This window comes from Cebidichthys violaceus, unplaced genomic scaffold, assembly GCF_023349555.1.
Source record: "Cebidichthys violaceus isolate CVI_PGR_0920_01 unplaced genomic scaffold, fCebVio1.0.p SCAF_23, whole genome shotgun sequence".
Classification (NCBI taxonomy): Eukaryota; Metazoa; Chordata; class Actinopteri; order Perciformes; family Stichaeidae; genus Cebidichthys; species Cebidichthys violaceus.
In genome coordinates, this window is record NW_027176406.1 from 625,396 (window position 1) to 653,288 (window position 27,893).

At 45.3% G+C, this 27,893-nt stretch overlaps 2 protein-coding genes across 2 annotated transcripts; one reads left to right on the top strand and one right to left on the bottom strand.

Moving 5' to 3' along the window:
• On the bottom strand, positions 1–1,947 carry mchr1b (melanin-concentrating hormone receptor 1b). The gene is made up of 2 exons (XM_068719162.1): positions 1,289–1,947; positions 1–1,025 (listed from the first exon to the last, which is right to left on the bottom strand). Exons 1-2 carry the CDS (start codon positions 1,353–1,355, stop codon positions 1–3), a joined length of 1,092 nt encoding a protein of 363 aa, XP_068575263.1. The 5' UTR covers positions 1,356–1,947.
• Positions 1,947–26,786, top strand: grb2b (growth factor receptor-bound protein 2b). Its single transcript, XM_068719169.1, has 6 exons — positions 1,947–3,343; positions 4,846–5,115; positions 21,500–21,597; positions 24,855–24,977; positions 25,586–25,754; positions 26,396–26,786. The coding sequence occupies exons 2-6, from the start codon at positions 5,038–5,040 to the stop codon at positions 26,579–26,581; spliced, it is 654 nt and encodes a 217-aa protein (XP_068575270.1). The 5' UTR covers positions 1,947–3,343; positions 4,846–5,037; the 3' UTR covers positions 26,582–26,786.
• The last annotated feature ends 1,107 nt before the right edge of the window (positions 26,787–27,893 follow it).

The window sequence follows — 27,893 nt, forward strand, 5'->3', positions numbered from 1 at the left end:
TCAGTGCACGATGACGGGCAGCGTGTTTCGAAGCAGTTCCCTTTCAGCCTGAGAGTGGGACGGCTGAGAGCAGTCCGGGGCCACCTTCAGACTCATGCTGCCGTCTGCCGGAGCAGGGGCCACCCTGAAAACCGCGTGGGACGGCCGAAGGGCCACGACGAGTCGCCTCTGGAACGTCTCGCTCAGCACAATGTAGATAAACGGGTTGATGCAGCTGTTGGCGTAGCCCAGGCTGATGGCAATGTTGTAGGCGTACAGGAAGGCGAAGGTGGGCCGCTGCACCCCGAGGTGGGCCAGCTGCAGGACGTAGTAGGGGGCCCAGCAAACGAAGAACGCCAGGCAGATGGCCACCGCCATGCGGGTCACCTTTCTGGTGCGCACCCTCTGGCTGCGCCGGGGCAGTGGCGCGACCGCCGCCGACATGTTTTGGAGGATCTTGAAGAAGACGCAGCAGATGACCACCCAGGGCAGAGCGAAGGCCAAGAAGAACTGGTAGAGGGTGAACCAGTACGTGTCCGTGGCCGGGTCGGGCAGCAGGAGGGCGCAGCCCACGGAGCCGTCCTTCAGACGCATGAGTCCCGTGTACATCCAGACCGGGGTGATGGAGACCAGGGAAAACACCCACACCAGGGCCACCGCCGCCCCGGCCACGAAGGGCGTCCGGACGTGTTTGAAGCGGATGGGGTGCACGGTGGCCAGGTAGCGGTCCAGGGTCATCACGGTCAGGATGTAGGTGCTCACGATCTGGCTGTTGGAATCGAGCGCCGTGATGATGGTGCACATGGTGCCACCGAAGCACCACGAGCCGTGGCCCACGAGCTGGTGGATGAGGAAGGGCATGCCGAGGAGGAAGAGGAGGTCCGCGATGGACAGGCTGAAGATGAAGATGTCCGGCACCGTGGGCTGGGAGCACAGCTTGGTTTTCTTCACGATGGTGTAGATGACGACGGAGTTCCCAAAGATCCCAAAGAAGCAGATGACGCCAAAGATGCTGGGCATGAGCGCGCTGTTGTACTGCTCGTGGTCTGTGGATGCAAACAGAAAACTCCTCGTGGGTCACTTTACCATGCAGAAAAAAAACCCTGCAAATATTCTTATGTTTTGTTCCAATTAATGGTTAAGTCACAGGTTTTACAAAAAATAAATAAAATGAACTCCACAGCTGAAGATGACCCAATCTGTCTAAATGCCTCAACAATAATGGTGTGACATATAGCAGCGACATCATGAGTTCAGTTCAGCTGAAGGACTCACTCAACTTAAAAAGGAGAAGAAACTAAAGACATACCTTCTTGGAGGTTCTCGGGCGAACTGAAGGATGAAAAAGATGAATTCGGAATGAGGGCAAAGTCCATCCCAAAGAGCTGTTGGTGGTCTCTCTCAACTAATAATAATAATAACAATAATAATAATAATAACAATAGGTTACAACTTACATTTTGGATTGGAAAAATATATCAAAGGAATAGCAGCAACAAATTAATTATTATTTTTGTTTTCTATTAAAACAGCTTCAAATGTTAGTTTCTGGATTTGAAAGCAGAGATGCGACGCTGCGCGCATTTCTTTTTGTGTTGTCCAAAAGACTTCATCAGTGCACGCGACACCTAAAACGCAGTTAAAAGGGGGGGGGAAATAGACACTCTACGAGTTTAACTAAAGGAAGCAGTACGCTATGAAACCCCATCTCTCATTTAGCTGCCGTCCAGGGGACACAGGTGGACTTCAGCTTCATGTTGTATACAGGGAACCTGAACGAGGGGGGTTAGAGAGAGAGAGAGAGAGAGAGAGAGAGAGAGAGAGAGAGAGAGAGAGAGAAACAGAGAGAGCGAGAGAGAGAGAGAGAGAGAGAGAGAGAAACAGAGAGAGCGAGAGAGCGAGAGAGAGAGCGAGAGAGAGACGTGGGTGGCCAAAGATTCCTCTCTTCATGTTTTTCTTCTTTTTAAAAACAGAGATTTAGCCAAAATGTTTATCCACAGACTCCCTATATCTTATGTCTTCTGTATCCTACATTTCTGTTATAATGTTTGTGTTAGCTGACCACCGTTAGCTCCACTATATTACTAAAAGACATATCTATATAGTTATCTCATATACACACTGCTCTTATCCTATAAGTCTGTGCCTCTCTACATGGTGAGCTGTCATTATTCAACGCATTACTCAACCTCTCCACTAGGGGTCAGCATTGCCTCGGTATTCAAATGTCTCTGTTGTCACGGATAGACGGGTCAGAATTAAAAGCAGATGTCCAGAAGAAGAAAAAAAAAGACGACCAAATATTTGCTTGGGTTCTGTAGAGAGATAGCAGCTAACACACACACACACACACACACACACACACACATAAGGAGAAGAAATGTAATATATATACAAATAAAAATGTATTATTATTAATATGGGTCGTCCAGAACATCATCAACAAACTGTGCGTATATATCTTGAATTTGAATCTTGAATTTGTCAATATTTGTTTTTAATGAGAAGAACCAGCAGAAGGCCTGCTGAAAGCTGGTGGTTTACAATTCTATGAAACACACTTTCTGTAATGATGATGGAAGCCACTAAAGACAGTGTTTCTGTCACGTGGCTCACTATAATGCACTGCCCTGTCTACTTTACTCACAGTTAAGTCCGACTTTTTTTAGAAATCTAAAAGCATTTGGGGTGCTCCAACCTCATCCAGCCTATTTTATCTGATGTTTCATCTTGCCTTATTTCATCCCAACTCAATATTTTATGTCTGATGTGGATTATTTATATGTCTAATTTTAATCTCACTGAAGATAGATAGATAGATAGATAGATAGATAGATAGATAGATAGATAGATAGATAGATAGATAGATAGATAGATCGGAATCAGAACAGTTTATTTGCCAGAGTATGTTGCACATACAAGAAATTTGACATGGTGGATGGTGCATAACATTAAACAATATGAACAATATAGACAATATAGATAGATAGATGACATAAAGTAGCTACCCACTAATAATAGGTATCAGGATGCCTATTAGGCAACTTCAAACAATCACACGAGATAATTAAAGCCAGTTGTAGGCAGCACATCAGTAACGTGGTGTCTTTGGCAGACCAGTGGAGCAGACTGACAGGGAGGAGCTCCAGTCACAACACAGCAGACCCTCCCAGCGCTGTGGAAGGAAGCGGAAATAAACGTCGCAAACCGTATGCTAGTAGCTCCAGACTCCGAGGACTGGGTGTAAGCGACATCTCACACACACATCGTTCGTTGCCTCCAAAGAGGAAGCAGGGAGTGGATAACTACGCGAAAGGGGTTTTGTTTGTCACGGTGGCAGCCTCAAAACGGAATATCTCGAGTGGTGAGTTTCCTCCTTTACGCTTTCTCTTCACGTTAAAAGTTGTGCGCTGTTTCCTTTCACGACGCAGGCTAGTCAAGTTCAGTTACGTTAGCGGGGCTAACTGGGGGCTAACTGTGCCACTAAGCTAGCAACAACAGCTCGCGCTACGAGGAAAAAAAAGAAGGTGTTTTCTTCCTTTTCACGTTTGCCACAAGACGCTAGCTCGTAGGCCTCGCGCTTCCACAAACACCGCATGCTAGCTTTTAAACGGAACACTTGCTCTGAGTAACGTCCTCGTCGGCTCGCCCGTTGTGACACATTAACGGAGATAAGTTTGGTTAATCACACCGCATCGCAGTTATTGTTGTCCGACCGTTAGCCGGCATGCTAGCTCTAGCGTTCTAGAACGCTGGGCTCTGTTCCCTGGAACGGAATCGATCCTCTCGAACTCGCGTGAAAAAAAAGGGCAGAAACCCCTCGGTTTAATACCCAGAATGGTACGTTAGTGTACGCTGAAATCGGCCATAGTTTTGACAGTGAAGAAACGCGAGAAGGATGTAGATTCAAGAGGATCGTTGAAGGCTTTGGGCTTCAGTCTCTCCTCTGTTACTTCGTCCTAAGTAACGTTACTTCTGTCACTGGTGTGACCGTGGGGGTGAGTTGTTGTTGACAGTTGTGTTGCTGTAAACAATGGCCGCAGTCACATCTTGTGAGCTTAAAAGTTACCGTTACCGTCCAATGACTCCTAGAAATAAAGAGTCCTGTGTCTTCCGTACTGTGCAGCCCGCATATACACCGATTATTCGTGGCGAGACGACATGGGTTTTACAAATACAACAAACAAACGATTAAATCCGAAAGTTTGCATTCGCGGATCATTTGCCACACGTTTGTTACTCTTTGTTTTGGCGTTGGCTGTCTGTGATTGAATGCATGGCCTTATTCTGTGCAGGGCTTCATTAGCGTGAACCCATCAGAGCTGCACGGTGTTATTTTAGCGAACAACTTAATGAGATAACGTGACTTTATCCATTTAACTCTGCAACTGTAGGTTTAGCCGGTGTATCGCTGTCAGCTCTGCTTAAGTGGGCTACTGACTTATCTCTATCGTGGTTGCCTGTCACGATGGTCTGTATGAATTGCCATTCATTATAGTGAGCAATCATAGCTGGAACATGAAGGCCTTTTAAACCCCCTTTTTCACAAAGGTTTGCCAGATGACCATCAGTAGAGCCGAGGATACTTGTGTGCTATGTTTTAAATATTGTGATGTCACGCCGACCACAAAATAACTGTCTCATGATTACGGGGAAGTGGCTATAAAACCATTTTATTAGTGCGAGGAAGAGTCATTGAAATAACTACACTTACAACATAAAGGAGACATTATATTTCTGTATATTCTTAAAAATCAGACCAAACAATTCATTGTCAATTTGTATTCTTGCCACCTTAATTAAGTTGTATGTTAATCATGTTTCTCTTTATATTTGATTGAGTCCCACATTGTCTCTTGTTTGCAGGTACCCTACTGTGACCTTTATGTGAGGTCCAAGCCCTAAAGGAGCGGGTCACAGACGGGAGGAGAGACTCGGAGGAAAGCATCTGGCCACAGAAGCCGGGGATACGTGTTTTTATTTTTTATTCAGCCCCCCTCCCCCGCCCCCGTAACGCGACCACAGCCACAGCGGTGCTCCAGCGTGCCACTTGCGACCATGGAGGCCATCGCCAAATACGATTTTAAAGCCACGGCTGACGATGAGCTTAGTTTCAAGCGTGGGGAAGTCCTCAAGGTAAGTGAGAGCTGTCTGAAGATTTAATGTTAAGACTTGTCTGTATTACTCATTATTAGGAAATGCTGGGTATTTTTTCTTTTCCTGTTGTAGGGTCACTTCATCATCGTTAATCATCCTCTGGTCCATCCTGTGTAAATGAAAGTTGAATTAAACACAAAAAGCAAATCTGTGGGATCACACTCTTAAGTGTTACGCATGAGATCAGTATGTTCTCTTTCATTTATACCTAACATGGTCATACACGTACTTGCCAGATGCATCTGTCAGTAGACTTACTGTAACCTAAAATCCAAAGCACTGCTGTGTCCCGGCATGTGATGTACACGTGGTAGATTGCATGTGGCAGCAGAACAACAACACAGTTTCAGGCCCTATATGTTGTGGCTCATTGTGTGATGGCATTCTAAAGGAGCAATGCGTGTGTAAAAGGGCCCGTGATTTAAAGAGGCAAAAGACGGCCGTTTTTTGTTTTTTTTTATTCCATTATGCAGCGTCTCTAAAGTGCTCTCTGTTGAAACCCCGGGCTCGTCCGGATCCTCGGGCATCAGAAGCTTATTCAAAGCCTCATGCTTTCTGGTTGCCTGAAAAGCGTTTTTGTCATTCTGACCTTGATGAGATAGCCAAGATATTAGAAGGTACAAACTGCCCCCCCCCCCCTCCCTCCGACGCAACGGTTCACTTTGGATTTAAATGCAATCATCATAATCCCCTCGGTTTGGAGTCGCAGTGATGACGATCAGGGCGACGGCGCAGACAAACTGACACAAAGCTTCATACTTCCTATGGAAATGTGTCGCTAAATACTCATTTAAACAGTCGAACGTTAAATATTGATATTGAGTGACCTCAAAAGTTCTCCTTGTTCCCCCTTCGGCTGAAAGGTCCTTCCTTATTTTGCCTCCAGTCAGCATGCTTCTCAGAAACGCGTCGCTCTTGAGCTTGTTGGCCGACCGACGCACAAAGAGACATTTGTAAAGGACCGTCACATTGTTTTTACGGCCAACATCTGCTCTGCCAGACATGCAGGTAGACGGAAAATAGTCGTGATGCAACCAAACATGCGCAACATTTTATCATTGTGGTTTTTGATAAAAAAAAATTCCATGTGAGATGACACCGCTATTGTGTTGACAATTCTGTAGCGTCTGATGAAGTACCCTGATCTTTATATGTTATAATCTAATATACTGACTGTGTACATTTACCATAAAAGTCAGCTGTGCTGAATGAGTTGACTGCTCTATCGGGGATGAGTGCTGCTTTTTGCTGAATAAGAGATTTGAGCGGGCAGCTTTGGAAAGATTTCTTATCTCACCGGGGGGGGGGGGGCAAATCAGCTCAGGAAACACTGAGCTAAATCTGAGTACTTATTAAATTTGCATAGGAGAAGAGAAGGCACTGTACTTTTCCTCTAATTTCCACAGCCAGTGGAAAAGCTCAAGCCAGATGGCAGAGTTCCAGGCAAACGTTAATGGGAAACACCACAGAACCTCCTCTCTAATTGACACCGTTAACGACGAGACGTGCTCATTGGTGCCGGGGTAATTGAGACTAAACTGCATTGTGTTCTGTGACATGTTTCTAATACCATCTAATGTTCTGCTTATTTTTTTTTTTTTGTACTTCTCCGCTCCCTCTATGTTTAGCACGCCGTTGCTCTTAACTCTTGATTTGTTTCCTTCCCTGTAAAATGCTTTTTATGGCATTTATCTGTCTTCACGCGTCTGCCCCCCAGAAAGTACTGTCATTGTTCAGTAATGACTAAAATAGAGCTGCGATGATTAACCGATTAGTTGTCAACTATAAAGTTAATCGCCAACTATTTCGGTTTGAACATCTTTTGAAGAGTCTCTGATGGCAGCTTCTTAAATTAGATTGTTTTTCTTCTCCTCGATGGCAGTAAACTAAAAATGATGTCATCTTGGGCTTTGGGAAACACAAATCTGCATTTCTCACCATGTTCTGACATTTTATAGACCAAACTAAGCGATTCATTAAGGAAATAGTCTCCAGATTCATGGAGAATGAAAGTAAACGTTGCAGCCTTAGACTGAAAACGAATCGCTCATTCTCTTTGTATTCAGGACTGTCCGACGTATGAAGCTCCACTTTTAGGTTCACCAAATACTCCACTCATCAATGTGATATCATTCATTTAGTAATCACAGTAATCTCCACTCTTTACCGTCTCTCAGTGTTTCATGTAGACCAGACAGACTATATGAACGGGTACAGTTAACGCCACGAAGTGTAAATTTGTGAAAAATATCCCAGAGTTATGCATTTCACCCGTCTGGAGCGTGACGCACTGCGAGTGCTCGACCATGAGAGCTACAGAAACTCCTGTCGGGTTATTTCTGGACAGACTGGATCTGAAATGGGGAAGGAGAGCCTGCATGACTGTTGCCTCCAGCGCTCTCCTCATCTCTTCTGAACACAATCGTTGGCTGCTCTGCCCACAGGACCTGGTTCACTTTTTGAGATGGAATGAATTGGCCCCATGTTTGTCCTCCTCCATTTCTTTCATCTTCTTTTATCCTGTCCCCCCCCCCCCCTCAGGTTACCTTAAGAGAAACAGGATGGAACAAGCTCCTTAAGTCATTCCCTAAAACGTACTCGAGCACAGGTTGACCCGAGCTCCACCTTATTTAACACATAAATACAACGCTTCTCATGGCCAACCACAATATCACTTGATTGAGGCACCAAATGTTAAATTTGCAGCAACTTTTCTCCTTTTTTTTATAGTGAGAAACACATTTTCTGTGATTAGTTATTGTGACGTTTAAAATAGTCTGGTCTCTAAAGTACTGAAGCTTCTGCTACCGATACACTATAGTATGCCATTGTGTGGCCTGCTTTCAGCTGTGTGTGTGTGTGTGTGTGTGTGTGTGTGTGTGTGTGTGTGTGTGTGTGTGTGTGTGTGTGTGTGTGTGTGTGTGTGTGTGTGTGTGTGTGTGTGTGTGTGTGTGTGTGTGTGTGTGTACCTTTGCAGCTGTTTAGTTTTCTGCAAAATGTCTCGTGCGTTAGTTGCATTAAATAAATAATTATTCCGTAGAGCAACACCAGGTTGGTCTCCGTCGCTCATTCTCTCTTTGATCTTTGCACTCTGTGTTGTTGTCTTTTTTTGCGGGCCGGTTGGGACGTTCGGTTACATAACCCGCCGTTTAAACATTAATAATACTAAACTAAATTCCTCTCCCAATTGGCAAAATTTCTTCGGCACCGTTGCGGTTTATATTCCGCGTACGCGTCGCCGCTGACCGACGCCGTGCAGCGCGCGCGTTCGGAGCGGTGGCGCGTCTCAAGCGACACTTTCCCGAGGTGGCGCGTGTTCTCGGCGGCTCCTTCTTTGCTTCCATCACCAGTCTCACGGTGCTAATACTAAACAGCTCCGCTCTGAGGACAAAGGGGTCCTCTCATGAGAGAGCGAGCGCAGCATCCTTTTAGCCTCTCGCCGCGTTCAGCATCGCCGGGGCGACGGTGGCCGTGTGTCGCTGCAAGAAGATGGGTTCAACTCTGCCCCTCCGCTTCTGCTTTCACTCAGGGTCACCACCTCTTGGAGGTATGCGGGCCGTTAGGAGAGGCTGTCAGCAGTGCAGTCAGCGTACGCCGCTGAGAGGAAGCCAGTGTGGTTTGGTTCTGTAGACATCTCTGCTATGCATGCAGCAAATATGATCGGCACCGGCGGTACAGTCGGTTGCAGTTTTGAGTGACTCACCAAAAGCCCGGGCAGCTCCGGCTCTGGCGTAACGCCACACAGCAGTTTTCCCTCCTCGTTTTATGAAAGACCTTTTATTTTATTTTTTTTTATATAAGCGTTTATCTAATGGTCTGCAGCTGAGGGGATCAAAAGGTTGTTTTGGGGACATGAAAATCCTGTTGTGTCAAACTCTTTAATCGTCCCGAATGCGCATGCTGACTTGCATCACTTGTTAAAATGCCCGTGAAGAGGAGCGAGAGCAAACAGGACGTGCCAGTTTAGTCCAGCGATAAGGATGAAGGATGAACATGATGTTAAATGTCATAAGAAGACTTTCCCTCCGTGACCAGCATTTTGTTTTAGGAGGCTCCGTGTGCGGATGCTAAATCTTTCGACCCCGTCTCGATGATTGATTTCTTTTTGTTGTTTAGCTCGTCTTTGGGTGACATGACTCTTTTCTTTTGATTGACTGCGATCAATCGTTATTTCTCCCCCCACATGTTAGCCATCCCCGTCTTCAGACGCTCCAGCTTTCATTCGTAACATCACTCTGTATCAACGCAGTAAATTACATTTACTAGACGAAAGGAAGCTCTCGGCCGCTGCGATCGAGATGTGTTGTAATCGGGTTTCTTAACCGTCAGCCAGTCAGCGAGAAGCTCCGTGTCACCGTGACTCACTCAGCTGGTCGGCCACACCGGGCTGCCCTCTAATTTGCAGACTTGAGTCACACACCGACATACAGCGCTCCGAGTTTCCAGTTTCTTGAGAAGTGAAGCAGAACTCCACCAAGTCGGAGCACATTTCATAAAATGCACCTCCTCTTACAATTAGGTCTACATGCTGCTTTTGCACTTTTTATCAGTAAAAGGCACACAGAGCTGCTGAACGACCTTCCTGTTTTTATCTCTACAGGCAGTTTCAAGTAGTTGAACCGTTTTTAGTTTTTTTTTCACCTCATCTGAACGTGGAGCCGGATTTTGTTGTGTTAAATTTCCCCGACACAGAAATCAATTTTTTATTTTATTTTTTAAAAGCATCGAAGCGTGGGTTAATATGTAAAACCTCTTACAGTACAAGTGTGCAGCGAGTGGGCCCATGACGAATTTGCATAATGCAGACCAGCTCCGTTTCACAGTATGATCTCCCGTCATGCATAGACAAAGAAGAAAAAGGGGAAACTGCCACTGGTGGTTAAAAGATCTTTTTCTAAATTTAACTGCAAACTGTGAGATTTGTACCTTTTTTTTTTTTTTTTTTTTTTTTTGTGTGCCTTTTCTTTTTTTACTTGGTGGCTTAGTCTCTTTACTTGTTACTTTGTCTAACTTCAGATGTTGACATTGAACAGTGAGATACACACACACACACACACACACACACACACACACACACACACACACTTGACATACTCAGAGTTGAAGTGTGCTCTTGATCACTTTGACCTCCTTACTGGTGATATTTGTCCTTTTCGGAGGAACATTACTGGAGACGATTTACTAATATGTCTGAAGCCATTAAAGTATAAAGTTCTTTGTCAGAACTAGTTCCAAGGAGCCGAGCGGTTACAGCGGATGTCATATAATAAGAATATTTCTACACTGTCCTGTTTAACAAAACACATGAAGACAGAACTTTCTTCAGACGCATGAGAACCCCGTTTACATGACCTGTGGTGTTCTAACCGTAGACACCGTAAAATCAAAGCAAGTCATTTATAAGTGCCGTCTCTCGGCTCAAATACACAGATGTCACATGAGCACAAAGTTACCACAGATCAGCGGTAACTGGTCCGATCACGCGGCGCTGTTCCACCGGTTTTTAGAATCAAATCTGTTTTTTTTTGTTTTGTTTTTTTTGTCTTCCTCTGCTCCTTTTTCTGTGTCAGAAAGCAGATTTTGCCCTGAGCACTGTACACTTGTTCTCATTTCCTCCTTGAATAAATAAAGATTAACAGCCCGACTGGCGGACAGAATTAGCTCCTATCAACAGATCTTTGAACTGTGCTCACGTAGTGCCATCTAAGATCCGCCTTTTCCACCTCGCAGCTGTGAGAAACCTCCGTCTACACACTCGATATCATTTAGTTGTCCCGCCGCTCTGTCAAAACTTTTATACTGCAGCCACTAATGAAATAGTACGCCATAAAATTTAAAAGTCGCCCCAGGAATTGAACGAGAGGTTGCCAGTAGATTACCCGATTGAGCCGAGGCCTTTTTGTGGAGCATTAAGACGCTCAGTGGTCATTACAGGAGGCAGATGGCAGCCATTATTACGCTGAAATAATTAGTCCAAGCAATTGCAGAAAAAATACAAGGAAAAAGGAAAAATACAACCTAAAAATTCTGTTTTAGGGTGTGTACATTACAGTATTACGGGCTTAGACTCCGTGGCAAAAGGCATCTGTCCCAACGTCGTCCTGTCTGCTTACGTCGACGCCACAGCGCAGCTCGTTTTCACATCCTGTTTGGTGCGTCTTCCAACACGCCAGCGACTTCCTGTATCTCCACAGCAAACCTCGAGCAGTGTGCTCCCACCGCACTCTGCAGCACAAGCTGGGTCCTTTCCCTCCAGCAGAGGGTTTAGTGGTCGCCCTACTTGCAATAGAGTTGCAGTAAATTGATTCTAGCCTGTGCAAGAAGTCGCTATTTTTAAGTCTCCCCGTGACGGACATCCTGTTGTCCCTCTTTTAGGGGTTGCGATAGAACGGAAAATGGAGCTTTTAGCCAGTTGCTTGAACACTTCCACCCCTCCCGTTATTAATGGTTCCCTCATCGCCTGTTAGTGCTCAGGGTATTGATTTCCCCTCCCCGTCCACTTGAGCACTGAAGAGAGGAAGAGCTGTATCAGAGCTGCCTTGAGATGCCTGATTTGTCTTAAAAAAAACAAAAACCTCAAAGACTCATAATCCGCTATTAGAGTCTGAGCTCCAATCCAGATCCCACTATTTGATTTTTCCTTTCATAAGCACTTTAAAGGTTGACTTCATCTACTTTTTTTCCCCCCTGGCTTTTTCAAATGAAAACGTCCACTCAGCTGTTAGCACGAAGCAGTGCCTCGGTTAGCACGGTAAGCTAATGGGTAAGGTTAGGAATGATGTTCTCTGACCGTCAGACAGCCTCTCCGATGAGGAACTGAAGCGGTTACCTGTGCTCTTTTCAAAGCCACCGGACTCCTTTTCGAAAGAAGTCGCCGATCTACCGCTGCCTCCGCCGTGTTGTTCGTGTGGTTGTGATACCAACTATCCGTGCCGATGCTCCTGTCTGCTTCTCCCAAGTGGCGGCGTGCTGACCGCCATCTGAGTTTGTGTGAAGCAGTCGTGCCGTGTTGTGGATCTGAAGGGTCAATAAATAATGTTGCTCATTATGCAGTTTTTGTTCCAGCTGAGATCCACCCTTCTGCTTCCAGAGGAGCAGACTATTATCTTAATTAAGGGCTGACTCTCTGGAGAGAAAGCTTAGATACACTTAAGTACTTTTCTCTGACTTGTTTTTTTTTTTTTGGTCTAATTTAAACAGCGTGACCTTGTTAAAGGAAAATAGTTTTTTTTTTTGTTTGTTTTAAATGCTCTGCTAAGAAGTACAGCCACAGGACATGTCTGTATTAAAGGCTCACAGTCTTTAACACAAGAACAGAAAGTAGTACAGCACTTCACACAGGTGTTGCTCTTATTGTGGACACAACCTGCATTTGTAGAGGATTTTTTTTAAAAGCAGAGCAGCAGTAGTATCCATGAAGATGAGGGCCGGGGGGTGGGGGGGGGGGTGGTATGCTGCCACTCACAGGGTCAATGGAAGGAGATGTGGAAACTGCAAATATTGCCGTAGCTCGGTACACGGAGGAGAGGAGAGTGTGTTTGCACGAGCCTCCTTCCTGCCTCTCTGCCTCCTTTTCAGATGTTGAGTTGTTCTGTTGTGCGTCCGTGTGTTCGAGGCGCCGGCTCCAAGTCAACATGCGTCCCGGTGACTTTTCCGGCCCTAATAGCTGCCCAACTGGGCAAGGTTTAATTAATATGTGGCCACTCAGGCCTGATGCTGAAATACCTCAAAAAACGCCTCTCAGTTTATATCTTTAAATAGCAGCTTTAAAGGTTATTGTTCCACAAAGATGAGCAGTTCAGGGCAGAGAATTGGAGTGCATATGTTTTTTTTGGTGATGCATGCTGAACTGAACCTGTGAAAGGTTTTGATAATCTGGTTGACGAGTCACACATTTCCTGTTGACTAATTGATCAGAGGTGATGCATGCAGTTCTGTTTCAGCTCCGGTTCATGTACCGGGAGCCCAGCATGGATAGAGGTGTGTGTTTTTTTTTTTTTACTTTTTAAAACTAAACCATCTAAAGCAGGAATTAGGACGTCTCTCTTCTTTGTTTTCTGTTCATGTTCTCCATTATTTCTGACATCTTAAGAGCAATAAAAAGAAAGAGGAAGACAACAACAACAAAAAATGCGGGTTACATGACGCATCTAATGTGAAACCACACACACAAAACACAGCACAGTGCGGCGTGGGAATGAAAAGACAACTTTCTCCCTCTGTGGATTGATTGTGTATCACAAAAAGGCATTTAGCTAGCCGGCTACCGCGGATTGGAGGACGGTGCTGTCCACAGAAGAAGCTAGCTTGGCTGCTTTTGAGAAAGAGATGCCCTCATTTTATGTAAGTCGCCCCTGAGGAGTTTTCCTAAGCTGATCACAAGGAGCCTGATTCTTCAAAGTGGTTCTCTCTCTCTCTCTCTCTCTCTCTCTCTCTCTCTCTCTCTCTCTCTCTCTCTCTCTCTCTCTCTCTCTCTCTCTCTCTCTCTCTCTCTCTCTCTCTCTCAGCTTCTGTTGCTTTCTCTTGCTTCAACTCTCTCTCAGTCCTCGTCACCGTTTGTGCCTTGTGTTTCTTCTTCTTCTTGCTCCCTCCGTCTGTCTTCTCGCTGCTCTTCCTCTCTGTAGCAGCAGAGTGTTGAGTCAGAGAGCTGTAATTAGATCTCACTCCCTCTCATCTCCGCATCTCTCCCTCCTGATGTGCCTTTAAGTCACTGACGGCTGTATTTAACCCCCCCCCCCCCCCCCAAAAAAAAAGTCACCGTTCTCTTTCTACCTCCCCGCTCATCTCCAGTTTCCCAACCTGCACCAGCATGCGAGTGGTAAAAGCTAGTCCAGGAACTGATGAGCTATATATTCCTTGACATAATCGAGAAAAGGGGGGGGTGGATCGTCAACTTTTTTTTTGGGCTCACGCCGACTTCAGATCGGGCGCCGCTCGTGTGCGTTCGGTTAATCTCTCCAACAACAGCTGGTAAAGCCCTGGTGTTGGCAACAGACAGCAATAAGCCCATTCTTAACACTATAGCTGCAGCAGTTTCTCCTTAACGCACACACTTGTCCTAAGCTGTCACATCTGTTTACTGCACTCCAGATTTTGTCGCTTTAAAAAAAACAACATCTCGGGTCATTAAGAGGCTATTGCCAAAATAAGCTGCGCTGAGAGCTCAAGCTGTGACAAACAACATCATGATGTAAGAAAAGGATTCGAGCTGCCGGAGTCGGATTGATAATGAGAGGAGGAGGAGGAGGGAGGAGAGAGAGAGTGCAAGCCAGAATTATCTTCCATATCAATTATCACACTTGGGATGTTGATTACAGTTTACCACCCGTCTGGGTTGGCTGGTGTGTTATCATCTTTCCAGTAATCACGAGTGTGGTTTTTATTTTTAAATCAACTACATTGCAATAGTTGGATGGCCTGTTGCTTATTGTATCACGCGATACGTTAGACAAAAAAGATGGTGAAGACTTCAAACCGTTCTTTGTCTCATTTTTGTAATTCTTGATTCTTTTTAATCTCACTCCGGCATCTTTTCAACTCTCCCCGTTTTGTTTGTTTCCTCGATAAACGCATGTTGTAAAGGCAGTTTAAAGTAGCTCAATTCAGTGGTTTTTGGCGATAAAGTCGTAACTTTATTAACTCAAGTTTGAGAACCACTTCCTTCTGCCGGGTCATTGTTGAGGTAATCTCCTGGCTGAGGTGTTAAAATGTGTGTGTTTTTTCGAAGCTCCAATCCCCGCTGTAGAAGGGGAGGCTCCCCATGCGGTAATGGCCTCGAGTGTCATTTTAATTACAAGAGTGTTACAAGCTTTCATTATACTGGAATCCAATGTAATCTCTTCCTCTGTGTCTTTCTGCATATCCAAGTCTGCAGCCTCCCTGCTGGGAGCAAAGGAGGTCGACCTCATTTTAAAGGATTTTTGGGTTGTTGTTTTTTTTGGGTTTCTTTTTGAAAGCGGTTTCGCTAAACAAAGCAAAAAAGTGGACTAGTGTGGGTCTTCACCCCCCCCTCCCCCCCAGTCTGCTGTGATTTTAAATCTGGCTTCCTCTCCATAGCCGGGTGGTGCAGTTGCAGTTATTCATTTTTGGGATAACCCTTTCAGGGCAGTTTAGAAATATTACACCAATACTGTACCCTTTAAAAAAAAAAAGACTTGACCCCACCGACCCTGCATACTAGACACTGCACTGTTCAGGGGGTGAATCAGTTTGTCCCCTGGGTGAGATCTGGTGCCACTACAGGGGTCACTTCTGCTGCCAGTATGTCAGAATACCAGGCCTCAGATTCCATTCCTGCTGGACAACCACACAGTTGGCACTGACACACACACACACACACACACACACACACACACACACACACACACACACACACACACACACACACACACACACACATATATGTGTGCAGGCATCTCCTGCTACATGTGTCTTCTACTCTCTCTATGGTGAGCCAGGCTCACTATTGTCTGCTGGTCTGACCGTCGCCTCCACAGCAGTGCTAAGTTTGGCAGCTATTTTAAATTTGAGTCTGTGTCAAAACCTACAATTTGATCTTGTTATTATTCGATGAAAAACACCGGTTGAATGATTTAAGAACGCAGCTTTGCAGTTACTCTGAGTCCTCCCTGTATCAGTCCGCACTGTCCAACATGCGTTAATCAACTACCTGAACCCGACCTGTAAACTGATTTGGCATTACAGTAGCACAATGGTCAGGACTGATGACTGAGTGTGTTTGAAGAGAGAGAGTGACAGTCAGAGAGAGGAGAAGCAAGGTGAGGAAACTAAAGAAGTTGGTAAAGTTTTTAGTCTGTGATTAGATGTCTGTGTTAGTTTTTGTTGGTCTCCGCTCGGCTTTGGTCCACCGGCTCCTCTCGCCGGTGGCCGGTTGTGACTTTGCACATGACCAGGAGAACACTGTTGTAAACGATAATCTCCTGCGGTCTGATTAGATAACCGTGCTGCGTTTTGATGTTGTCATGGCGGCCGTCTGGTCTCGATCGGTTTCAATAAACCCGGTAACAGACCCAACATGGCTGGCTTTGGCCTCCGAGGTTCTGGTGAAGCATTCAGCCCGCCTGTCTTTCTATCCGTCTGACCTGCCGCACGCTCAGATTAACTCGCGCTCCACAATAATCCCTGCTCCTGATTTATTGCAATCCCATGTGGACTGTGCAGACATGCGGTTTAGTCTGCATCTTGTTTTGTTTTTTGTCGGTCTCCCTGCGCACCGCACTCACCACCTCTATCTCATATTAGTATAAGTCAGTCCTTACGCAATCGTGACTTCTTGAGCGTGGTTGTTTCCTTTCATCCACATACTTAGTGTTCTACAAAGGCTTTTCTCTCTGACGGTGAGGTGGTGGGGAAAGAGGAAAGTCTGGCTTTGAATCTAATCTCCTCAGTCATCACTTACATTCGTTGGCTCTGCGTTCCGTGTAAACAGTAAACATGGTTAGAAGTAAATATCGGATTACTTCATGAGCCCCACAGAAACCCTTTTATTTTTATATATATATATCTGTAGCCAGTCACGGCAACTTCTGTCCTTCTCGGGCGTGATTTCTGTTCAAGCAAATATTATGATTATCAAATGGAGAGAATAAAAGTTTTCTTCCACGTCGGCCTGAATACATCTCTAATGATCAATTACATTGAAACTCTTTATTAGACGGATTTACACACGATATTCTATAACTTCATGATTTTACAGAGACGCGCTGAATTAGCAGTTGTGGACCTGGGTCTCTCTTGTGAATGACAGCTACCCGTGTTTAGTGTCACACATGGGTTTGTGGGTGGAAGAGTGCTGTAATGTGTGTGTGTGTGTGTGTGTGTGTGTGTGTGTGTGTGTGTGTGTGTAAGTGAGTGAGTGAGTGAGTGAGGAGGACGTCTACAGTGGCAGCTGTGGAGGAGATAATCCCTGGGCCATAGCCTCTCAAATAGAAACTCCTCCAACTATTGTGGCTCAATCAGATTAAAGAGACAAAAAACATCTTTGGAGAGAGAGGGGGGGGGGGGGGTGCACATCATCCACAATGCTGGCTCTGCTGGGAACACGGAGACAGAGTTCAGTCTGACACAATGCTGCGGTTGTCTCTTCTCGATATGGTTTAAAAAAAAAAAAAAAAAAAAACTGCCAGCCAAGCAAATATTCAATTTCTGCTTTTTCCTCATGGGCTTCCATTCTTTCGGTTTCGAGAGCCGCTTGTAAGTTCAAATGTTCACTCCGAAGGCCTGAGCCCACCCATGCTGACTGATGCATTCTTCCTGAGGACACGATCTCACGCTTTTATTGTTTTATCTCTTAGATGAGTTTAGCAAAAATACTCGTCTAGTCGGTTGCCACAGTTACGGTGTCGTGAAAGTGTTTGAGATGCTTATTCAACAGAACTCGCAGCTAGTTTTTTTTTTTTTGGGCTTTTTGGCAGAGATTTGGTTAACCCACTGTAAAAGTTTTTACATTTGAGTTATTGTACAGATTTAACATAAGAGATATAGAGGTATATTTAGTGAGAAGGCACATGTAGTTACTGTTGGACAGAGCCAGGCTGGTTGTTTATGCCAGACTAAGCTAGTGATGCTAATATGTGCCTTACATGTAATGGATGCTACTGGTGTCAATCTTCTCATGTAGGCTAACTGAACCTGAAAGCAAATGGATGATGATAATCTTTTTTAGCAGAAGGGTATTAATGTGTGGCATAAGTAGAGCAAATCAGTCCTCTGTTTGTTTGATGGAACACTTACCGATTGGATGTGATCGATCGGTTCTCTCACACGTCGGCCGTCTGACTTTCATTCACATCACCGCTGCGTTTTACTACGAGTTCAAAGTGTCTCTTTTAGGGAAAATGTAATGTCTAGCTGAGTCGGGGAATTTACACCACATGCGCTATCGCAGTATTTATATCGGCGGTGGAAAACCCCTCTGACTTCGTGGTGTTCTCCCACTCCGAGTAGCAAAACCACAAAACAGTTCCATACATTTTTGAGATAAAGCAGGATTAAGTCCATCTTTTGGTTATTGACGACACGCTTTAACAATTCCAGCTTTGGTCATAACGGCAGCCAACTTCATTACATAATTTTTTCTGAAAGATCACCGTGTTTTCTGGCAACAACTCATCGTTTTGTATTGCGCTGGAAATTGAAGATATATATATATTTACACACAAGTTTCCTGTTTTGTTTAGTGGCGCGTTCAGAGCCGCGCTGCATTTTGCCCTTCTGTCGGCACCGCTGAGGTGCGGTCGGATCACAACATCACAACAGTGCCTGTGAGCATATGTCCCGCTGCTGCAAGGACGTGACCCCAATCTGCTTCACTCGGACCTCAGCTGAGTTCTACCGTGTGCTGTGAGAGAAGCCGAAAACATGTAATCAGTACTTGAATGAATTGAGTAGTTCTAATTCTTCCTCTGCGTCAAACATTGAAAGCGAAAGTTCTATTGTGATTCTACTAGCACACACACAGTGAGTTCAGGACACTTCTCTTTAGCATCGCAGCGTTTCATATCGGCCCTGTTATACAGTAGATTGCAGCACCTGCTGTGCTCTATTATTAACTTTGCTTGTAGACGGTGTGATTATTTAAGGTGACTCATGTTCACAAGGACTGTCTGGTGGCATGTGACGCTGTCTCTCCTCAACAGTGATGAGATGCATAGTAGGAACACTTTATGATTTATCAGTAATGTAATCAGTGAGAAATATAAGGCTGCTCTGTTTCTATTGTATTAACTTTATGACCTTAATCTCTGATTTCATCTCGCTGGAAAATGAAAATGAGAAATCTCACAACCGGCTCTTATTTTCACAATCGCAGAGTCAATCTACTCCACAACGGTGTACTTACTTGATGCCAATCTGTCGAGACTAATTCATCCAGTGGAGAGAGGTCAGAGGTCAGGGGTCAGCTGGGAGGTTGTTTTTTTTGGGGGTGGGGGGGCACTTCAGCAGCGTGGATGACGGCCGTCTAGTGGGCTAGAGATTCTGTCGTGAGGATGAAGCGTCGTCTCTCTGACTGCTCTGACTCTCTGATACTGTAGAGGAGCACGTTCTCCTGCAGTGTTTGCTGCCTTAACGCTTTCCTGTCGGTGATCCCATGACCGCCGTTGACGTTTTGTTGTCCAGAGGGGAATATTTTGACGACTTTAGAATCGTTTGCTAGGAACTCGGGCAGAGACATGATCCCCAGAAGATCCCGTGCATAAGCTCAGCCTCACAGAGCCGCTGTGACGGCTGCGGACTCTTTCTCTCGTTATCCTTCATAACCAATCGACCGCGAGCCGACGATGGCGGGCGCTGGTTCTTAAAGGTCGGCGTGGCGTGTCAACACACAGCCTGAGGCCGTGTGTGTGTGTGTGTGTGTGTGTGTGTGTGTGTGTGTGTGTGTGTGTGTGTGTGTGTGTGTGTGTGTGTGTGTGTGTGTGTGTGTGTGTGTGTGTGTGTGTGTGTGTGTGTGTGTGTGTGTGTGTGTGTGAGAGAGAGAGAGAGAGAGAGAGAGTGTTGTCTCAGACTGTGTCACATTGAATAGCATAAACACACTCACCACATGTGGCTCTTCCCAAGTCCACTGCGTTACACATGCGCATCCATTTGCAGTATACACATATGTGTGTATATATACCCCCCACACACTCACACACTCTTGATTTCAACCTACTTATGTTTTTGGTCCGAGGCCACTCCCTAATCCAGTAATGCAGGTCTAGTGCAGAGCGAGCAGCCGGAGGAGGTCAGTGACAGCTGGCATTCTGCAGGCTCACTGGAGCACAGAGAGCCGGGCCACTCGCACCGCACAGGGGCCAATTGGACAGCTGTCTGGGGGCCGGGTTAGTGGGAAATTATGATTTTAAGGGAAGAGGAAGCGGGAGGCTAAGAAAGAAAGAATGGTGATCTAGGGAAACATGCTTTGAGTGTAAAGTGAATCAAGTCATGTTTTTTTTTTTGTCTTTGTTCTGCAAAACTTCAGCTGGTTTAAGGATTGTGTGCCTACCGTAGCCAAATATGTAAAAATGTTTATATTTATGAATTTAATTATGCAGATGAGTTGTGATCTTGACTCTTCTGAGTAGAACGGAGTGGTTCTTCAGCACAAGGTTCTGTCTGTCTGGACGAGAGATTACTTCAAGCTGCTCGAAGAATCAAACCAGCGGCGGCTTGTTTGTGTGACGCGTGTGTCGTTTCTTTGTTCAGGCGTCATGCCCTGCGGATGGTCGGTGGCCATGAGCTGAGGTGGCTGAGATGATCAAACTGCGGCTTTTTTTTTTGTTTTTTGTTTTTTGTTTTTTTGCGCAACATTACTCAGATGGAGGCTGCATGACTCGGCTCTGTTGCTTTGTTTTCCTCTGAAATTTGTACATGTCTGTAGTCGTTGCAGCAAAGATTTCACATTAGTGAAACGCCGGATATTGTGCACCACTTTTCCTCCATTAATGTTTATTGTCCCCTTTTTATTTCTTGTTTTAATCTGCGTTACCCGATACTCATCAAAATATGCTTTAAACTCTTAAAATGTCACTGAAACACACTCTTGTCTCATTTTGTCGTATTCTTCTTGCGTCACAGATAGTGAGCAAGCAACCGTAACTCATAAGGTCCCCATTCATAAATAGGGTAGTCAAAATAAATTTGTCAAAAGATGAATAGCAACACTGTCTTTTTTTTAAAGGATGAATCCTGTATTTTTAAAAAGTTTTTTGTTTGTAGATGAATCAGCTGCTGCGGCGTGAAGGTTAATGTCTCATGAGCTCACTCTTACACAAAGTGACACTCGCTCATGAACCTGGACACACGCTGATGCACCAGCAGCCCGACACACCTGCACTCTGTCAGACATGAACGCCCTCACAGCTGCTCCAGTCACGAGTTCTTCTGCTAAACGAGTCCTTCTGCTAAACGAGGCCTTCTGCTAAACGAGTCCTTCTGCTAAACGAGTCCTTCTGCTAAACGAGGCCTTCTGCTAAACGAGTCCTTCTGCTAAACGAGTCCTTCTGCTAAACGAGGCCTTCTGCTAAACGAGGCCTTCTGCTAAACGAGTCCTTCTGCTAAACGAGTCCTTCTGCTAAACGAGTCCCTGTCGCTGGAGCTGCAGCTGCAGACACCTTATCGCTGCTTTTTAATTAGAAGTCTTTCCAAGCTGTTTGAAATTGTTACCGTTTGATTATATTTGCCCGCTGTTAGTTTTGTAGTTTCTTAATATTTACCAAGCAGTTCTGTAACATTCATTTCAAGCACAGGAAATGAAAGGTCTCTCTCCAAGCTGACTTTAGGAGGTCGATTGCTGTCCATTGTTGACATTTGTGCGTGGCGCTAACCTGAACGACTCCTCTTTTTTTGTCTTTGTCAACACCAGGTATTAAATGAAGAGTGTGATCAGAACTGGTACAAGGCGGAGCTAAATGGAAAAGATGGCTTCATTCCCAAGAATTACATAGAGATGAAAGCCCATCCGTAAGTATCATGCACGCCACTTTCTCTCTTCCCAGTTTGTAATTGTGCATCTGTGAAAGTGTGCTGTATACACACACACACACACACACACACACACACTCTCTGTACATGTCGTGCAACATGTTACATTCTGCTTCTCTGGGTTTTTCTTTGGTTCTGTTCTCTTTTCTGCCTGTTCTGACTCATCTGGACACGTTAACTCGAACTACAACTGTTCTACTAACTCTCATAAGACTTGATTATGTGTGATGCCTTGTGTGTGTGTGTGTGTGTGTGTGTGTGTGTGTGTGTGTGTGTGTGTGTGTGTGTGTACACACTTCAGAGAACCCCTGGCAGCAGGATCCTCAGAGGACATTACCTCTGGACCTGCGCTCAGTGCCAGATTAGCTCTCTCTTTATTAATGTGCCTCAGGCCTCTTACGCTTAATTGAATATTGACCTTATTGCATCATTGCTGGGGTGCGATCAGATGTACCTTTTATTTATTTTACAGTGGGGGATGCGTTTGTTCCAGTGTAACAAACTCAAGTCCTCGTGGTCTTTATTGTGGTGACGGTGAATCAGTATTTAGCTGCGTCTATACCACTGAACCTCTCAGAGAGTGCAATGCTTTCTGCAAAAACATGAATTATTTGGGTTAGTTGTCTGAAACAAAAGGGTAACAAATATTTATTTTTTTAACAGGTTATTCTGAAACTGTATGTCGATCAGCCTTATCGTCTCTAAGGAATTTTAATATTTAGCATATCACAGCTCAGACGGTGAAGCAGGGCTTTGTATCCCAAAACGCTGTGTTCCCCAGCAGGGCACCGCTCTCTAACGAGTATGGCTGAATATTCTTATTTCTGTTCTTCAATAACATGCGTGCGTGTTCCACCCGGCCACACCTGCTGCTGGCACCTGCTTTTTACAAAGTGCCGACAATTCTCTGCAGCTTTTTTTTTTTATTGCGAAAAGCAGCCAGCGGGCCAAAGTTGCACTATACGGCCGGATCCCAGAAGAACTGCAAATCACAGACTGCGGTGATTCGTGAGAGGTCGGCTAATGCTGTCCGGCCTTAATGGGCTCCGTTTTTTTTAAAGTGTTTGCCACATCCTGGTACGTCATCCGGCTCTCCTTTTAACCGGCCCGCTGTTCAGCATCATTTGAGCGTCTTACAGAAGCCGAAGAACACGCTGCGAAAACTTTTAGTGCCATATTTCATCACCTTGTGGGTCAAATATAGATTTGCAGGAAATGTTTTGATTGAAGAAAAACTACCCGGGCGCGGCGATGGACAGTGGTGACACTGATCAAGTGAGTTTGCCTACCCTGAAAAAAGGCACCAGGCACCCAGGCGGCCCGACAGACACGCAGCTGCGCTATACAGCGGGGCACAAAGGAGCGTGGCTGGGCTCCGGGTCCTCTCTGTTTGTAAGCGAGTCTTTTCCCCTCTGTCCAGCGGTAAGGAGCAGAGCGGTAAGGAGCAGCTGTTCCAGCGGGTGGAGGTGTGTCGCCGGTGGCCTCCTCTCCTCCTGCTGTTTCCTCCTCTAATGGCTCCGCTGTCACACTCATGAAACGCTGGAAGAGACTCGTCTCGGCCATCTTCATTATTGATTTTTTTTTTTTTTTTTTTTCACCTTCGTGTAAAGCAGCCGAGATGTCATCTTTTGGCTGACTGTACTTTTTAATTATTTACACAAGCGAAGAGCTTCTTCTGGCTTTGCCCCCCCCCCCTCTCTCTCTGCTTCCATCTTAATATCACTCTCACTGGTTCCTTCTGTCGGGCTTTTCTCACAGTTTCGTGTGAGCAGCATTTATGCGACTAAAGGTAAATGCACGCCACTTCAAAGTGATGGAGAACTGTGTGTTTACATCTGAAGTTGAGTCTGTGAACACGATATCTCAGGAGCGACCCGGAAGGAATGTCGTCTTAAATCTGGTAAAAAAAAATCATCTTGGACTTAAGAACGAACTGAGTAGAAAGATTCAAATGGTCACCGTGAGCTCAAAACACACGTTCTCACAACACGCGTTCTCACCACGCGCGTTCTCACAACACACGTTCTCAAAACACACGTTCTCAAAACACACGTTCTCAAAACACACGTTCTCAAAACACACGTTCTCACGACACACGTTTTCACGACGCGCATTCTCACACACGTTCTCACGACATGCGTTCTCACACGTTTTTACAACGCCGCACGTTCTCACAACGCACGTTCTCACACACGTTCTCACAACGCAAATTATGAACTTCACACAAATGTCTGATAGGAAGTGGTGACATTTTACGACGGAGGCAGAGGAATACATCCGTGTGTCGGTAGCTCTAGTTTGTGTTGGCGGTCCCTCTATAATGAGATAATGACTAATCTACTTCCTGGTTTACGGATGAATGCTGCAGCTCCTCAGGACCGGCCAGTCCAAGTGTAACTGTTAACTTACTTCCTGGTGTGACATGCAGTATTGTGGCGGAGGGTTTTTCCTCTGTATGGTCCAAAGAAAAGTTTGTACTTGTGGTGTAGGACTTGACTGCCACACCACAAGTACTGCAGCTCGGTGGACCAGCGGTTAGCACCTCCTCTCCACACCACTGACTCCTCAAAGCTGTCAGCCAGCAGGAGGTGTGATGTCTGCATGTTCTCACTCAGCCCTCCACGGTTTCCCCCCCTCAGTCTTCTGAGTAATTTAGGGTTTCAGTTCAGTTCAGAGGCGTGTTCCAAAAGTGGAAGGTGGTACCCAACATTTGGAACAAATGCATGACGGGCCTATGACGGGCCTATGACAATAAGCAGGATAAAAGCAAAATGGCCGTAGCTACTCAGTGGTGTGCCTTCTTTTAAGTCACTTCTTAAAACCTATTTTTACAGACTGGCTTTTATGTGATGTCGTCACTTTACTGCTTTATTTTTATTTGTTTGGTATTACAAAATTATTTTACAAAAATATTTTATTTTTATCGTATCGATTGTTTCATCTATTGTACTGTTCTATCCAGGTCTAATTATTACCTTAGTTATTTGCTTTGTTGGGCCTCACTGTTAAGCTTTCTGTTGTTATTATTACTTACATCATTATTATTATATTCTCAAAATACGGATTTTTACAGTTTTCTCAGTAGATAAAAATCCGACAACATTTTGAGTTCTTATAGCCTCCGTGGACGCAGTCTAAGCAAGAAGAAGAAGAAGAAGAAGAAGGCGGCTCATGGCTGGCTTTGGGTCAGCTCAGTTGGTGCTAACGCGTATCTGTTCTCTGCCCCCCCCTCACAGGTGGTTCTTCGGGAAGATCCCCCGCGCCAAAGCAGAGGAGATGCTAAACAAACAGAGGCACGACGGGGCCTTCCTCATCAGAGAGAGCGAGAGCGCACCAGGAGACTTCTCCCTCTCCGTCAAGTGAGTAGCGCCGTGACTCGCGCTCACAGAACACCACGTAGCATCAACCTCACAGTTTCCTCACACGTTGTCAGGTTTATCCGTTTCCATACTTGGTGCGTCGGAGTCACCGGCCTTCTTCCTCATTCTGGTGCGGTCTCGGTGCCGCCCTCTGGTGGTTAGGCTTCACCGGTTATGATTTGAATAAGTGTGTTGGACATCAGCCCTGCCAGTACTTAGTGTTTTAGCTGAGACACACACACACACACACACACACACACACACACACACACACACACAAAAAGCTCATTTCCTCTTTATCCGTTTCTCTCCATTCTGACGTTCCCTAAAAGATGCATCAGCTCACAGCGTAACTTGTCACATGTAAAGCTGAAGCTCAGATATGGATCAGTTACTGTCTGCACTGCTCAGGTTCCACATCCTTTGACATTTAACACATTCGATAAGCAAGATTAATGTCTGAGTTCTCCGCTGCCCTTTATTTATATCTGTACTTTAACAACTGTACATGTGTGTCAGAGACTGTACCATTGCTGGAGACCCCCCCCCCCCCTCCTCCCCCCCCCCCTCCTCCTCCTCATAGTCTTCCTCTCTGTGCCCATGTGCAGGTTTGGAAACGACGTCCAGCACTTCAAGGTTCTACGCGACGGGGCTGGAAAGTATTTCCTCTGGGTGGTGAAGTTTAACTCCCTCAACGAGCTGGTGGACTACCACCGCTCCACCTCAGTCTCTCGCAATCAACAGATCTTCCTGCGAGACATAGAGCAGGTCCCCCAGGTGAGCATCGAGGCTGTACGCCTAGAACCCAAATCACAAAAGAAACGCTCTCTGTGCGCTTTTATTTTAATGTCGTTTGTACACTATTTAGAGGTAAACGTGTGTGATTTGAGGACATAAATGGGTGTACTTTTATAACTTATAATATCTGTACGAGTATGTATTATTGTAAGTCCTTAACACTGAGCATGTTGGTTGTCAGCTTTAACGATATGCGAACAAACTTTAGCAATGTTGCCCGCAGACATTTGACAAAAAAAAGAACCTTTACATTAAATATATTTCATGTATTTTCCTTTCCTTCACTTGATCAGTAGTGGGTGACTCTTGGTTTCGGCCTTTTTTTTTTGGTTTGCAGTCCTAAATGAGTGTGCCAGTATTAAACGTCAGGTAAAGACGGCAACAGTAAGGCTTAGGGACAAGAGAGGAAGTGTGACCCGAACCACACGGGAAAATATGGAGATGAGAAGAAGACAGACAGACAGACAGACAGACATGTCTGTGATGGAGGTTCAGGGTTAGAGGGCAGAGAGATTGTGTAGCAGGGTGCTATTGTTTATACTTGCAGGTTGAGTATGTGTATGTTTCTAATCATCGTCACATGACCCCCTTGCTGAACCTTCCTTCTCTCGATTGCGCAGCATCCCACATATGTGCAGGCGCTCTTTGACTTCGACCCCCAGGAGGAAGGAGAGCTGGGCTTCCGACGCGGCGACTTCATCCAGGTCCTCGACAACTCCGACCCCAACTGGTGGAAAGGGGGCTGCCACGGGCTGACGGGCATGTTCCCCCGCAACTACGTCACGCCTGTCAATCGGAACATGTAAACAGTGGGACCGTGTCCACGACGACGACGACGACAACAACAACCACAGCAGCAACCATCACCACCACCACCATCATCATCATCGTTCTTGATCTCATCAGACCCAACAACCCCCCCCCCCCCCCTCCCTCCCATCCAACTCCCAACCACCCCTCCACCTCACTTCGCCATCCCACCATAACAGGAGCAAACAGCTGAGAGAGAGAGAGAGACGAGAGAGAGAGAGAGAGTAGAGAGAGAGAGAGAGAGAGAGAGAGAGAGAGAGAGAGAGAGAGAGAGAGAGAGATAAAGCAGGAGTAGTGCTGTCGTAGGCATCGCTGTGCGGGCGGCATCTGAGCAAAATCCACTTTTACTCGCGCTGAGAATCGTTCGCCCGCCCAGCGAACGCCTCGGCGAAGGACTGACCGGTCTTTGAGGGAAAATCTAAAGTATAAACAGTAGCGCACCAACCTGTGAAGATAACCAAAATGATTCTCCCACTGCTGCTTCTGTCTTCTCCTTAACTTCTTAACATTCTGCCCCCTTTCTTTTGTGTTTTGTTTTTTGTTTTTCTTTGCCGCATGTTGTTTTAATCACCTAAATGAAATGCCTACCGATAAATCCTAACTCTGTTTTAAAGAAAAAAAAATGTACAAAATAAAGAAAAAAAAAAAGAAGAAATGGTTTTAAAAAATGTACAAAAAAGAAGAGAGGGGAAAAAAAGAAGAAAAAAAAAGATGCAATCTACAGTACTGCAAGTTTCCATGTCTGAGATCATTGGCACGAGAGCATTGTACATCAGCCCCCGGCTGTATAAATAAATCAACTATAGAGAAAATCCATTTTTTAAGAATATATATTATATATTTGTATGTGTTTGTCTGTTTTACCTCTCATCACAAATTGTATTTTTTTTTTCTTCTTCCATTTGTAAATTATGTTCAACCTTTTGTTAGTCTGGATGAGACATAGTAGCTCTAAGATGTGCTGAATTGACCTTTTTTCTGTTTTGTTCCTGAATCTATCTGAGGGCTCTCGGATAACAAAGCATGATATTTCAGCGGTCGTAACAAATTCCATTCGAAGAGGTTTCTCTCTTGTCTGCAATGCAATGCGAGGAAAGTGAAGCGAGTTCTCTTGAGAAAGACAACTAAACCCTTGTCAGGAAGCTGATGTTGACCAGCTGTTGCATCACAAAGCCCCCCTGTAATAGGTCAGCCACCTTTTTTTTTTTTTTTTTTCTTTTTTTTTCTTTCAAAGCCAATGTATTTATTGCAGCCATTTTACCTGGGCAGTGAATGTAGCTGACTGGAGTCCACAGACATTAACATGAG